Source organism: Rattus norvegicus, chromosome 8 (genome assembly GCF_021556685.1).
Source record: "Rattus norvegicus strain SHRSP/BbbUtx chromosome 8, alternate assembly SHRSP_T2T, whole genome shotgun sequence".
NCBI lineage: Eukaryota > Metazoa > Chordata > Mammalia > Rodentia > Muridae > Rattus > Rattus norvegicus.
In genome coordinates, this window is record NC_141541.1 from 17,785,367 (window position 1) to 17,799,556 (window position 14,190).

A 14,190-nucleotide genomic window follows, 5' to 3' on the forward strand; every position below is an offset into this window, starting at 1 on the left:
ACTCCCTTAGTACACAGAATATTCCATAAAACTATCTAGATTAGAGCCCAGAGTTTGGAAAATGAGGGTTATTATTATCTAAGAAAATTCACTCATATATAGGCTTCTTATGTCACAATGAGAGAAGAAAGGAGAGGGGAAGGGAAGAGAGAGGAAGGGAAACAGGAACAGAGTGGGTAAGGAAGGAGGAGGGGAAGAGAAAGAAGAGAAGAGGAAGAAAGGGAGGAACAAAATGGTAGCATAGTGTTGGTGCAAAAACCGCACCTCTCAATCCCAAGGGAGTAAGAACTAGTTTTATTCTGGAACTAAACAATGAGTGATCATGGCCTGAGATCACGGGGTAGGTCACCCCAGGTTCCGGGTTCCAATATGCAAACAGGTTCATGGAGTTAAAGGCAACAGAACAAAGAAAGTTATAAATTACAGCACTTTTAAAACACTTAGGTGGGAGCATTCGGGAGGCAGGTCGCTGAAAGGACAAAAAGCCGGGCTCCACAACCTAGTCCCAGAAAGTCAGCCATGACGTATTTATACTCATTATCAGTGGTGGGCTACCCAAACCCAGCCTGACTCTAGGAGGGCGATCACATGGCTGTGGATACCAGGAGACCAGGACCAATGGTTGTCTTTCACTGAAGGAGAATGCTTAGAGGCAGTGTGAGCTTAAAATAATCCTGTTTGGACCAGGAGCTTTGCAAATAACAAGTCTCAGTCAGCTACAACCTCTGGCCTAGAGCATTTGTTCAGGAACCGGATCTGTGTTCCTCCCGGAGAAAGCTTGACAAACTGTAAGGGCTTCTAGCATTATCTTGAGGCGTTATTATTTGATCACCAAGATAGAGGGCAGATGTGGGAGGGTTCTAGAATGTTGGCTTAACCTCGGGGGAACCAGAAAAATCGGAGGGTGTGGACAGGTGTGCCTGGTTGCTAGGAGAGCAAATTCCTCTATGGGGATTAGTCGGTTTGAAGGTGCTACTTGAGCACAACTCTCTTTTTAACTGTAGTATTAGTGACAACCATCAGGTAGACAACGTACTGAGGCCAGCAGCTGAAGTACTGGCATTTTTCTGTATAACATTAAAGGAACTTAGCTTGTGATGGTGGGGTGTGAGGGAGGACACCTCCCTGATTTGTGGGGCTTTGGTGCTTCCAGAACTCCCATGGAGTCTTCAGACTGTGGTTTCACACATGCTATGATAGCTCTTTCCTGTAACAGACATGTGTTGTGGCAATAGCATGTGTTGGAGTTGTTTGTTGTTGACACAAAAGCCACAGATCTCATTTTAAAGAGAAATAGGAGTTTACTCTGGTGCCATTTTGGGTGACCACTGTCTAGGAACACAGACTTAGGTTACCTAGAATCCAGGTTCCAATGTGGAAGCAATTTCACAGAGGTTTAATCGTTGTAAAGAACAGAGAAAGTTATAACTCAAGGCTAGTTTAAAATGCATTGGTGTGTACATCAGTGAGGCAGGTAGACCAAAGTGGGGGAAGCTCAATATGTTACCTGATTACACTGTTTGATCTGGATTGGTAGAAGCTAGTTTCCTGCCGATCAATAGATTTTAAAAGGTTTTTATCTATTGTCACAGACGTCGGTTCTGACACAGAGGGCAAGGCATGGCTGCTCTGGAGGGGTAGAACTTAGCACAAGGGAAGGTAATTAGTGTCTGGACCTGCGACTTTCCAGTACTGAAATTCTAACCAGGCAGTCGTCTGCAGATTCCTCTCAGGGATTTTCATGCACATCCAGATGTGGCTGCTCCTGGTGAGTTTTCGTTCCTACCCACTTCCTCGATGAGAACATCTGGATGCCGTGTCCATCCCTTCGTTTTCTTTCCACCTCCCAGTCTGAGTGCAGAGCTTGGGCACAGGAGCGACTCCAGACACATTTGTTAATTACTAACGGCCCTCATCCCTCCTCTGCAAAGATCTTTCACAGATGCTTAGCGTGCGGTCTAACGGGACATTCTCTTTACTACAGTATCAGATGAGACTCGGCAATTTAAAATTGCTTTCGTTTATTCATTTATTGTATCAGTATGTATACACGTGTGGGCATGCGCGTGCCATACACACGGTGGAAGTCAGGGGACAATTTTAGGGAACCTGTTTGCTCCTTGAACATGTGGGTTTGGGGATCAAACTCTGTTCATCAGGCTTCCTCCACTGAGCCATCTCAGTGGCCCAAGGCACCGTAATTAAAAAAAAAAAAAACCTAAAGATTCCAAAATCAATGTCATAAAAATCCAATTCTTTAAATCTCACTTGAAGTCGTTTCGCAGGGCTTCGCAGGCAATAAAGATGTGTTTGACATTCCACACACCACGCTACTTCCCTTAAGAAGAATGTTGGCGATTGTTTCCAAAATCAATTTCTTACAAAAGGATGTTGAGGGCCAATGACGTATTCTAACTGGAATTAACGTGAGATTTTTTTTCCCCCTCAGATCAAAAAAGTTGCATTCATAAGCATTCAAGAGCCTGCTATAATGAATCTGGGTTTGATGTTAATTCCTTGTTCAGTAAGTTCCTGCCTTGGTTTCATTCACATCCCCTCGGCCCACAGAGGCTGTTTCAAGCTGCACAAAGGACGTTTCTCAGCCAAAGGGCATGGCGGAGAGTGCTCTTCAAACTGGCCCTCATCTGGTGCACACACCCCACTTTCTTCTACTTCTCTCCTGTTCTCACCCCTCCTGCCTTGGGCTCAGCTTCTGGGGTCTCTTGGTCCTCACTGACTCCATGCCTATCCCCTTCCTCACTCTCCAGCCAACGTCACACTTTAACCCATATGTTGTTCAGTTATCCCACCCTGGCAGTCCTGCTCCCATTAGGTGGCCACAGTAACATTTCCTTTGGTACTTAAGTGAGTATGCCACTGTGTGTGCGTGCGTGTGTGTGTGTGTGGTGTGTGTGTGTGTGTGTGTGTGGTGTGTGTGTGTGTGGTGTGTGTGTGTGTGTGTGTGTGTGTGTGTGTGTGTGTGTGGTGTGTGTGTGTGTGTGTGTATGTTGGAGAGGACAGAAGAGACTTCCCAGTGTTAGTTCCAACCTCACACTTTCCTCTCTCAGCGAACCTTGTGCCCTCTAAAAAGGATAATAAAGAATAAAGCCCACCTTTTCTGTTCTCAGCTCACCACTCGGCCATTAGGTTTGCAGTCCCTGTTCTACCCAAAATGGACATTACTGGTGGTGGGCAGAGCTAGTAACTATTGAGAACACAGGAGCATGTGGGGACAAGCCTGGTAGGAACCCAAGTGTGTGCCCTTGCAAACAAGTCACTTAAAAGGAGAAAGGAAATAACAGAGAGGGGCCAGCTGCATTGGGCCTGCCTGGTGCAGCTCCACACAGGCAAATCAGTGCCAAACAGGCCACTCGCAGACTCCACCCCAGCAACACGAAGATGCCTGTGGGACAGAGATGCATTTCTTAGTGCTTATAAACATGGAGCTGTTTTCTATCTGACCACTTCAATCATTTGTCAAAATAACCTGTTTATTTACAGAAAGACTGGATTTGTTAAGAGACCATGTAGCATAAGGGCCCCTGAGACACAGGCAAAAGTGACCTAAATGTATACCTTGCCCAACTCTACACCAAGTACTTGGCTCCTCCCATTGGCGTCTGAGAAGTATAATGTACACACGCAGCATACACACACATTGGAGCTCAATCCCATAGCCTCTCTCCCCTCCCCCACTCCATCCTCCCGGTTTGCTGCCACTTTCCTGCTCCTGGTATGAAGCCACCAGAGTGTAATTACCTCTCTAAGCTCTAGGGAGCCAATTAGCAGGATGAGAGAGAGAGAGAGAGAGACAGAGACAGAGACAGAGACAGAGACAGACAGAGACAGAGAGACAGAGAGAGACAGAGAGACAGAGGGGGGAGAGAGAGACAAAGACACAGACAGACAGACAGACAATCCAGAAGGCCCCTAGAGCTTTTAATCAGACCCCTCATTCTGCAGTTTAGGTGGCAGTGCTCAAGGGGTGTGACTCACACAACACACAAGGCACATTACTGTCACTTTAGGTAAGTCCTTCAGAGAGTCTGAACCTGGGCCTCTTCCTCTGTAGGCCACCCCGGAGGCTTGTAATCTCAGCAGTTTCTAGGCACATCCTCAGGGCCAGGGAGGACTCCTTGAGGGTCTTAGCTCAGCCCTCTGTGCCTCCATACATGGTTAGCTTGAATTAGAGATGAGACTACCAAAACACAGAAAGCTTCTTCAATCATTTGCCCACGAGCAGCAACTAGGGAATGTTGCAAAGCTGGTCTAGGAACCCAGCAATTTCCACCCCCAGAATTCTTAAATCCTAATTATTAAATCCCTTTTAAACGATGCCCATCATGTTATACTTCTTTAAAACAGTTAAGTTTCCTGACTGTCTTGCATCATCTGTAAACACTTAGAGCTGAGTTGGTGAACTCTGTCTGACTCTAGGGCTAGTGTCCCTGCTGGTCTGCATCCTCTGGGCTGGCTGCTCCTGCTTGCCCACAGGAGAGTGGAGTTCAGGCCACAGAGTGTCCAGTCTGCAAAGCTTGGAATAGTCACTCTGGCTCTGGACAGAAATGTGTTCTAAACTGCTCTAGGGCCTTCAGGGATTTGAGTCTGCAAGGCATGGACCTTACAATGGACAGAAATCCTGGGCACACACATCATACTCTGGGATGGTTTCCTGGGGCACTCACGCCATACAACAGAAACTACAACTCAAGAACTTACATAACTTGCCAAGGGTGGCCAAGCCACTGTCTCGGGTTCTGGCTCCCAACGGCAAGCGCCTTCCTGAATGCACCCTGGCACCCTAGCTGTCTTCCTCTAACTGTCAGGGAAGGACTTGGGAACACAAAAGAATCTACCTACTGCCAGCAAGTTCTTCTGGCTTCTGAGAATATCCTTCCAGATGTGCTCACGGAATGAGGGTCATCCAGGGGTAAAAAGGTTACATTTGTGTTCAACTTGAAAGGAACGTTTATGCCTTGAACAAAGCCATGGCAGTCACAGAAAATGCGTTTTGAAATACACAGCAGATTCAGAAGCACTCTTCCTCGTAATAAGCATCCCATAAAACCAGGCTAGTTTTACATGGATTTAATGCAGAAGACATAGGTGAAACAATCCAAACAATTTTAATTACGTAGCTTTATCAAAACATACATACTTCTGGTCTGAAAATACAAGCTTCATAGAAATTGTCTGATCCTGAGATATGGCTCAGTTTTAAGGATTTATTTGAAATACACAATACATGACTGACTTTCCTTTCTTTTTAGATTTTTTTCTGTAATAGATCTTGACATTTAATTTCGGATGTAAAATGCATATGAGAGTACAGAAAATCCCTGCAAAGAAAAGTAGCCAATGTGCTCATGGCTACACATATCCCGCCAACTGCCCGCCAAGCACAAGGCGGCATCTCTTACTTCACACAGTAGAGCCTCAGGCACCCTCCCCCCACACTTCACAGAAGAGGAATTTTGTGCTCAGGCTCATTCCTCATCCCAGTGCTCCAGGCCGGAAGGCAAAACTAACCCAGATTACCAAATCCCAATGTCCACTGTAGATTCCGACAACACTGAGACCCCTGGCCAACATTCCATTGATATTTGTCTTAAAAACAGAATTTTCAAGCTGGGCATCGTGGCACACACCTTTAATCCCAGCCCTAGGATGCCAGAGGCAGGTGGATCCTCTGGAGTTCAAGGCCAGCCTGGTCTACAAAGAGAGTTCCAGGACTATTACAGAGAAACCCTGTCTGAAAACCAAAGTAAGCAAACAAACGCTCCCCCGCCCCCCCAGAACTTTTGTTTTCTTTTAATTCTTCAACTGTGGCTCTGCCCACACCTTAACACTTTAATGAGGCAATGTTATTCACAGCTTTTAATTACTCCTTTTTATGGAAGATGGGGACTAGAAGCACCTGGGCCTAAGTAGTTTTGCAAGCTTCTGTGTAATGAAGAATCTTAGATATAAACCTGATATAAGATTCAAATAACTGTCCTGACCCAAAATGGGTAGAACTTGGTATACAGCACGTTGATCTGAGGGTCCTAGTTTAATAACTCGAGGCCTCTAGTCAACCAGCTGATTCATGAACAATACTTTGTGTAACCAAAAATCCTTATTCCCCTGCGGCAGTAGTAGAGTGTAGGAGCCCCAAAGAGGAGGCAATTCCTCACACCTTTCTGTACCTTCCTTCCCCTGGGAGCTCAAGGCCAGCATTTGGCACAAGCAGGCATGCCCTGACATCTGTTGAATGTGGAAAATCAATGACTGTTTTCAAGGTTAGTCCCACAGCGCAGGGTCCAAGGCACTGGAGTGAATGAGTGTACCTAGGAGCAGAGAGCAACGGGAGGACAAAGGACAGAAACTAACTGTAAGCACAGGTCAGTTCCATTGAACAAAAGCTGGACAGAAACCAAACAACGGTACACAGACACCACAAGCGTGTTGCTTCTGCACATACCCATAGTTCACCGGAATCTTTTAGTGTTCTCTCTGCACAGCACTGCCAACCCTGCTGAAGGACTAACGAAACGTTCCTGTTTAAATTTCAGGTCCATCAGAGACACAGAATAAACAAATTTGTGCACAAGAGGTCACCATTTATGTCCCTTCCATTTGTAAACACTGGCTGGGAAAAGAGAGACGATTGCTTGTGGTTCTTTCATATCTGTATTTTTAACGTTTTCCTGATCCAGTTATGGGACTATAAAGGCAAGAAATAATTCACATTGCAAAGGGATTTTTCATTGATTTCTATGAGATACTCTCACTCCCTTAGGTCCCTGAATTTAGGGTGTCACTTAAATGCAGCTTCTCGGGAGTAGGGTTCTAGTGTGAGGTGAGGTGTCCCCACGAATTCATCTGAATTTCCCTTTGAGGATAATCTCGCCTCTCATTTCTATTCACAGGGCTGGGAACACAGCGGCTGGTGAAGGAACTCAATGGCTTCTTATCTTTTCCAGGTTCAGAGGGATTGAGGACTCCAACCACCAAAGAAAACACCACCCGAGGGGACAAGCCTTCCACTATCTCACACCCACTGCCTTTCAAAAACCTGTGGTCTGCTCCTCATTGGTCCAACCAATCATGGAGCAGAGAACAAATCCATCTAAAATTCAGAGGCCACATAGGTCGTGGTAAGGCCTATGGCCAAAGAAAGGTAACAGGGAAGGAAGGGCCTCCTTCTTCACCCAGGACACCATAGCCCTTTAACAGAGAGCCAGCCCACCTCTCTGTAAAAAAGCCATGAGGGCCTGGCAATTTCCCCATCCTTGTGCTAAATAATATTAACTGGTAACTCATCTTCTTCCCATAAAGCAAAATTGGGTATTTAGAAAAACAGTCAAGGAGATGTCATCAATTCACAGCAGAATAGCCTCATCGCTGGAACCAGTCTGCCAAGTTGTGGATACTCTTGGGCTGGTCCCCAGAGGTCTGGACGGCCCTGCATGTCTGGCACCATGGCTCATCCCAGAAAGAAGTGATGTGCACCGCATAGCTCCGACGCCAGTGGAAGTAGCGGCGATAGACAGCCACGTTTCGGTCCAGAAAGAGCAGGTAGGCAGCCAGGGAGGCAGCACTAGGGAAATCATCCACATGGATGAAGGAACCACGAGGCACGAAGCGCTCATAGTTGGCACGATCGGGACCAAGTACCACTGGCACGGCCCCAGCCAGGAAGGCATTCCGCCACAGCTTCTCAGTGATGTAATCCACGTGCTGTGAGTTCTCAAACGCCAGGTAAAACTTGTAGCGGGCCACCGTGTGCAGCAACCCGACGGCTGGCACTGGTTGTCCGGGTCCCGCCCGGCCAAACACGTCCACAGACACGTGCCGCCTCAGCTGATGGTAGTAACGGACCCGTGCCTGGCGCTCGTTCCAGTGGCTCACAACCCAGGCCACCAGTCCCCGCTTGCGGGCCAGCGGGGGGCCCAGACCTGAAGGCTGTTCGGCTGGATGGCTCCTGGGATAGAGGAAGCCATAGGGCACGAAGATATCCGAATCGGTCCGGTAGGATAGTGTCCAATTGAAGAGGTCCTTAGCCAAGCCCCGCAGCCCTGGAGTGTGGGAGGGTGATTCGAAGTTCATCCACACCCACCGCTGACCCGGGGGACGAGAGCCTGTGGTCTCCAGGGCTTCTCTAGCTAGCATCACCGCTCCCTCCTGGTCGTCGAACACGCGTAGCTCCAGAGCCTCATCGGTGCGTTCTTGGGCGCCCCAGGGCGGGGGCCAGTCGGGGGGTCCCTTCACCAGGTCGCGGTGGTGGAACAGCACTGCTTGAGCCTCCCCGTAGGCCGCGCGGTCGGTGAGCAAGCGGCAGCCGCTGATGTTGAAGCGCAGGCTGCAATCGGGGGGAGGCTTGGAGTGGCCGCCGCGCCCCCCAAAGGGTTCCCACCAGAGCAGCACACTCACCGGGCGTTGCGGGGCTGGGGACGCCCAGGGCAGCGGCGGCAGCTGTCCCCAACAGAGGCAGGCAGTCAACGCGGTGCATAGTAGTCCCGCTGCTGCCAGCCCAGAGGAGGTCCGGGGTAATCCCCAGCCTCCGCGCCTTGCGCGTCGCCGGGCCCCTGGGGTCCCCATGCAGCGCCCACGAGTGGTCGCCGCGGCTCGCCACGCGTCCACGGGCCGTGAGGGGCGGCACCGGCTCTCATGCTGTAGCTTTCGCCCGGCCGGGGCCATAGAGGGGGCGGGCGGGGCATCGGCGGGCCCACGGGCGGTGCCTCGCCCCTCCCAAGTCCAGGACGAGGTGAACCGGGCCGGTGGCCCTGGCGCGGCGCCACGCTGGCCTTCCCAGACACTGCTCTCCAAGCCCTGCGGGCCCGGCCTGGGGCGTTTCCTGCTGCGCCTGCGCTGGTTCCCCTGCCCAGCCAAGGATCCTGGGCTCCGAAACTGCGCCCGGATGGCGCCTCACCGGGGGTCGTGGCCTCTTGATGCGTTCGCTGGTCCCGCGACTAGGTGACCTGAGTCCTCGCCTTGCAGAGAGAGTCTTGCACTGGAGACCTGCACCTCGAAGGGGTGGCGGGGTAGGGGTGCGATCCCACTGCAGAACTTAGAGCAGAGTCAGCTTCCTTCCGTATTTCACTGTGCCTGGCCAAGGACGCCCAGGGGAGGGAGGGAGCGAGAAAGGGAGGGGAGCGAGGGAGGGAGGACGCAAGCCCATGAACAGCTGGAGTGTAGTTGGGACCAAACAGGCCAGCTGTGGAGTCAGGCACCGGCCAGGGCAGTGTTAAGTGGTCCTAAGAACATTCCAAAAGGTGCTAGTGGGCCCAGGACAGGACAGAAGGCAAATGTGTTCTTTGGGTTATGGAAGCATTCTTTCCTTGACTCTCCACCAAGAGAGAGAGAGGGAGGGAGGGAGGGAGGGAGGGAGGGAGGGAGGGAGGGGAAGGAGGAAGAGGAGGAGGAAGAGGAGGAAGAGGAAGAAGAGGGGGAGGAAGAGAGGAGGAAGAGGGGGAGGAGCAGGAGGTGGAGGATGAGGAGGAAGAGACGCAGAGAAACAGAGAGACACACACAGAGAAAGACAGAGAAGAGAACACACACAGACACACACAGAGAGGGGGGAGGAGAAGAGAGAGACACAGAGAGAGACAGAGTGAGAGAGGAGAGAGAGAGAAAGAGAGAGGTTTTAAAATTTATTTCACTGAAATAAACTTTACACATGATTTTACCCAATAAGACAATCTAAATCATTTGCTCTAGTCCTCCACATCATGTATTTACAGGCTTTTAAATTTTAGATTTCTTGTACTTTACGTATATGGCTGTTTCCCTGTGTGAGTACTGCATGCATGCTGGTACCCTACAGGTCAGAAGAGGCCATCGGACCCCCGTGATTGTGAGCCACTGAGTGAGTACGAAAACGGAACCTAGGTCTTCTCTGAGAGCAACAAGTGCTCTTAGGCAGTGGGCTATCCATTTTTCTAGCCCCAGATAGCTGATTTCTGAACATGAATATTGAGTAAGGATGACATCTAAGGACTTTTAAATATAAACCAGAAAGGTCACACACAGGCACGTGGAGCCTACTGCCATGGGGATATACATTCTCAGTTCAATTAGTTCTAACCTTAAATGCACTCTGATTTTCATTAAGTAATTTGATGCCTACTGAATGCCTTTTATATAATCCCGAGTTACGTAACTTCTAACGTGAGTCTGATGAAAACCGGATGCACTAATAGGAATGAGGGTACCTGCCCCCTCACGATTGCTAACAGCATTCCTTGTACTACAGGGCTGAGGATGCAGAAACCAATGGATGATCCTTGTGTCTCATTCTGCTTTTTGCTGAGTAGTTGAGAATCACTATTTTTCTTTCTTTCTTTCTTTTCTTTCTTTCTTTCTTTTTTTTTTTTTTCCAGAGCTAGGGACCAAACCCAGGGCCTTGCGCTTGCTAGGCAAGCGCTCTACCACTGAGCTAAATCCCCAACCCAAGGATCACTATTTTTAAGCACTTAAATAATGTCTGATTCCAGGAAGGTTATACGGAAGACTTGGGACTATAAAATGATGAATCAGATACCTTCGTGCCCAAGTAAAGGCTGTGTCAATTCTCTACATTTGTCCCAGAGACAAACCAGGCATCCACGTCTGTAGTCACTTGGGAAGGTTTGGCCCAGAGCTAGATGATCACTTCCTGGGCTAGACCCTCTCTTATTAAGTTACTCAGATGTTATTAGGTGGAAATCTAAAGCGCGGGGGGGGGGGGGGGAGCTGATTGAAAGTGAGGAGGCAGTTTTGAAAACAGTTGTAGATTCCTACTGTGAAGCCTACAGTTGGTATCCAGATATGAGATATTAGGGAGAACCTGCCAGGCCCCTCTTACCCTCAGCACACAAAATACACCTGGATTTGCCTCTCTGGCACATTTTCATTGGTTTGTTCTAACTCTTAAAAATGTTTATTACATTTTTGTTCATTTACTTTGTGTGTGTGCAGGGGAAGGGATGCTCGAGTACCATGGCGTGTGGTGGCGATCAGAGGACAGCTTGTAGAAATGTCGACTTCTGCCATGTGGGTCCTGGGAGATCAAGAGTAGGATTGAAGAAGCTCTGTGTTTTCTGGTCACACAACACATCCACTCAGTGTTCAAGTGGGGACTCCTTGGAGAGCTACACATACTCTGTTTAGACTCCTCTGTCCAGTAGTTTTCTCTTCCCGACATTTTACAGTGTCTTGAGGGTGTTGCTTTTTAATTGAAAAAGAAGTGAAATGAAAAATGAATTTCAAAAAATTTTGTTTGAAAACAGAAGTTTCAGTATTTCCCCACTGTTTTTGTTTGAGTCTTGCCGAGTAGCCCAGGCTGCCCTTGAACTGACGTGTAGCTGGATGCTGACCTTGACTTCGTGATCTCCTGACTTCACTTCCTAAATCCTGGGATTAGAGGCATGCACCACTAGTCGTTGTCGCTCAATTTGGGGTTTTATTAACGTAAGAACTAACAGGCACAAACGTCGTGTTTCAATCAAACGGAGTGCAGTGGCCTTCCCTTGTATACAACAGACAGTTGAGAGGGAAGGGGTCACTGAAGGCTGGGGAGAGGCCTCTGGAATGATAAGGAAAAGCTAACAGGAGGGAAGAAGGAGCTAAGATGTCTGTCCAGGTGTTTATCCGGCCTGGAGGCAAGAAAGTGACACCATTAGAGTCATATTTTAAAAAAAGCGTATTTGTCATGGAAGTCTAGTCACTGTCTTACAGCTGAGCGTGTGTGCGTGTTGCTTAGATAAATGTAATCATTGCGAGCATCTATCTGATCTGGGGTTTTGTTTTTATTTTGAAATGGGAGCTTTTGTTTACGAGTTCATTGAAAACTAAAAACTGTTTCTGGGGGAAAAAAGAGTCATATTTGAAAATGAACTTTTGTCATAAGTGGGGTGAATGTATGGACTTAGGCTCCTGAAAAGCTGGCCTGCTCCTGAGTGAAGGCTTTAGTGAACAGATGTGTTAGCTAAGAGAACACAGCGTTTGCTCCAGACGTTCTTTCATAATGTCCTAGAAAGGGCAGTGTGCCATCAGAAAGGATGAGCTGGGTGAAGCTGGAGTAGAGAGGAGCAGGCAGGCCTGGGGTGGGGGGAAGGAGGAGTTGTGAGAACGTGGCCTGTCCCTTTAGACAGACCCCAAAGCCTGAAGAGCCAGGCCACACCTCTCTGAAGCGCTCTCTGGAAGAGTGAAGCTTTGGGTTCATGATCTTTCTCACTAGGCCATATTGGATTCCATCATGCTGTGATGTGAAGCCGCCTTCCCCCTCCCCAAACGCATAAAAAGTCTGCCATAGCACCACACCATCCATCCAGCAGTGGTCATTGTCTCTGTGCCTCCCACTGGTGAGCAGAATGAATAACTGCTCTTACTTTTTTTTTTTTTTTGGTTCTTTTTTTTTTTCCGGAGCTGGGGACCGAACCCAGGGCCTTGCGCTTCCTAGGTAAGCGCTCTACCACTAAGCTAAATCCCCAGCCCCTAAAACCTACTTTTAACAAGAGTTCTCAAATGCTTCGATCCCCTTCTAGCCCACTGTCCAAAAGTAGGGGAGACAAGTAGGACAAGGGGATGTGGACCTGTTTATAAGTAGTTCTTTGAGGTGATTCCTATCCCTGTTCATCAGGATGCCAGCAGTCCAGTTCAGTAGTGTCAGGATACCAAACACAAATCAGCAGCAGTGGCAGGATCCAGCAGAAACAGCCAGGCCTCTGCCAAATAGGCACGAGTCAGTGAGAGAGACCAGAACTAACTGTAATTCCAGGGGAAGCCATGCCTCTCTCAACAAAGTGAAGTTCAGCGAAGATGTGAGACCAACAGAGTGTTACAGGGCTAGCTATGCAAGCACACCATCACTGCCCATTGAGTCCTGTTTGTACTCTCTCTCAACATCACATGTCCTCCCACGGATCTCACCTCAGCTAAACACCGTGTGAGTCTGCATTACATGACATAAGCAGAAGCTTCCACTTCATGCTCTTAGTGCAGCACTGAAATTATCTGTCACTATCTGTTCCCTATGAGAAAGTGACTGGATATCAAAAGACTGTGACTACAGGTACTGCTTACTGTGACCTTAAGACACCTCATGGACTTTCGGTGGAAAACAGTAGACATGTCCGTGTTCACCAGAATTCAAACTCCATCCAATTAGGTCACTAAGGTTGATGTATCCTGGACCTGCTGTACCTTCACACAGTAATAGCCAGGGAGGTGTGGATTGGTTTTGGAACCTTTTCAAGACTGAAGAGATAGAAATTACCCCCATCTAAATTTCATGGGATGAAAATGGGAAGAAAGTAGTTCCTTGAAAAACAATGTGAAGTTGCTGCTACCTAAAGCAGAGTGAGGGATGTGAGTTGAGCAAAAATGTGGCCTCTTCCCATAAGAAAGCAGATAATGTTAGAAGATGGAGAGGCTGGGCTAAGCTCTCCATCTCCTTGAGGATCATTCTGATTCAGTAATGAGGAGGGATTTTTCTAGCAGTCTCCTAGTTTCCCAGAACATTGCTCAGGGGGAATCAGTTTTCAAGTCTGCGTGAAGAAAACAGCCAGGCCAGCTGTAAATGAAGGGCGTTTGCATGCTGAGGTTGGTGGAGAAAAATGCTCTATAACTCATGTGCCAATGGTCAGGTGGAGGAAATCAATCCACAGTATGATTGCACAGGCTGTCTGTTCTCCTCCAGTTTCGTACATACAGGCTCTGTGGGGAAAGGAGACAGGACAACTGAATTCCCAAATTCAAACTCATTCTTTATTCTTCCTCCAGGAAAATAGTTCATTTGACTTTTCTATTAGTTTTTGCTTTATGAGGTGTGGTCCCATAGAGCCCAGGCAGCTCAAATTTATTGGGTCACCAAGGCTGATTCTCCTGCCTCAACTCCATGTGCTGGGGTTACAGGTGTATGCCACCATGCCTGGCTGGAGACAATTTGAACCAATACCACACCAGTTCTACCTAAGACTACCTTGGTGTTACTCACCAGAGAGAGCTGGTGTTTCCTAAGGGAAGGCCCAGAACATGTTCTGATAGCCTCAGTCTGTGAGGGTCTAGCTGCTGTCAAGGGGCCTGTTTTTTTTTTTTTTTTTTGGTTGGATATAAGGTTTCTGGAGCTGAATGCACACTTCTCAGATGTACATTCAGTTGCTTTCCTAGAAGAGAGGAAGAGGCAGTTCAAAGTCCAGTTTTATGTTAGGAGTTATGTGCTTGTGC

General features: G+C 48.3%; 1 protein-coding gene across 1 annotated transcript; it reads right to left on the reverse strand.

Moving 5' to 3' along the window:
• Window positions 1–5,073: 5,073 nt before the first annotated feature.
• On the reverse strand, window positions 5,074–9,037 carry Fut4 (fucosyltransferase 4). The gene is given in 1 exon segment (NM_022219.3): window positions 5,074–9,037. A coding segment is annotated over 1 exon segment (1,302 nt). The 5' UTR covers window positions 8,683–9,037; the 3' UTR covers window positions 5,074–7,380.
• Between the last annotated feature and the right edge of the window lie 5,153 nt (window positions 9,038–14,190).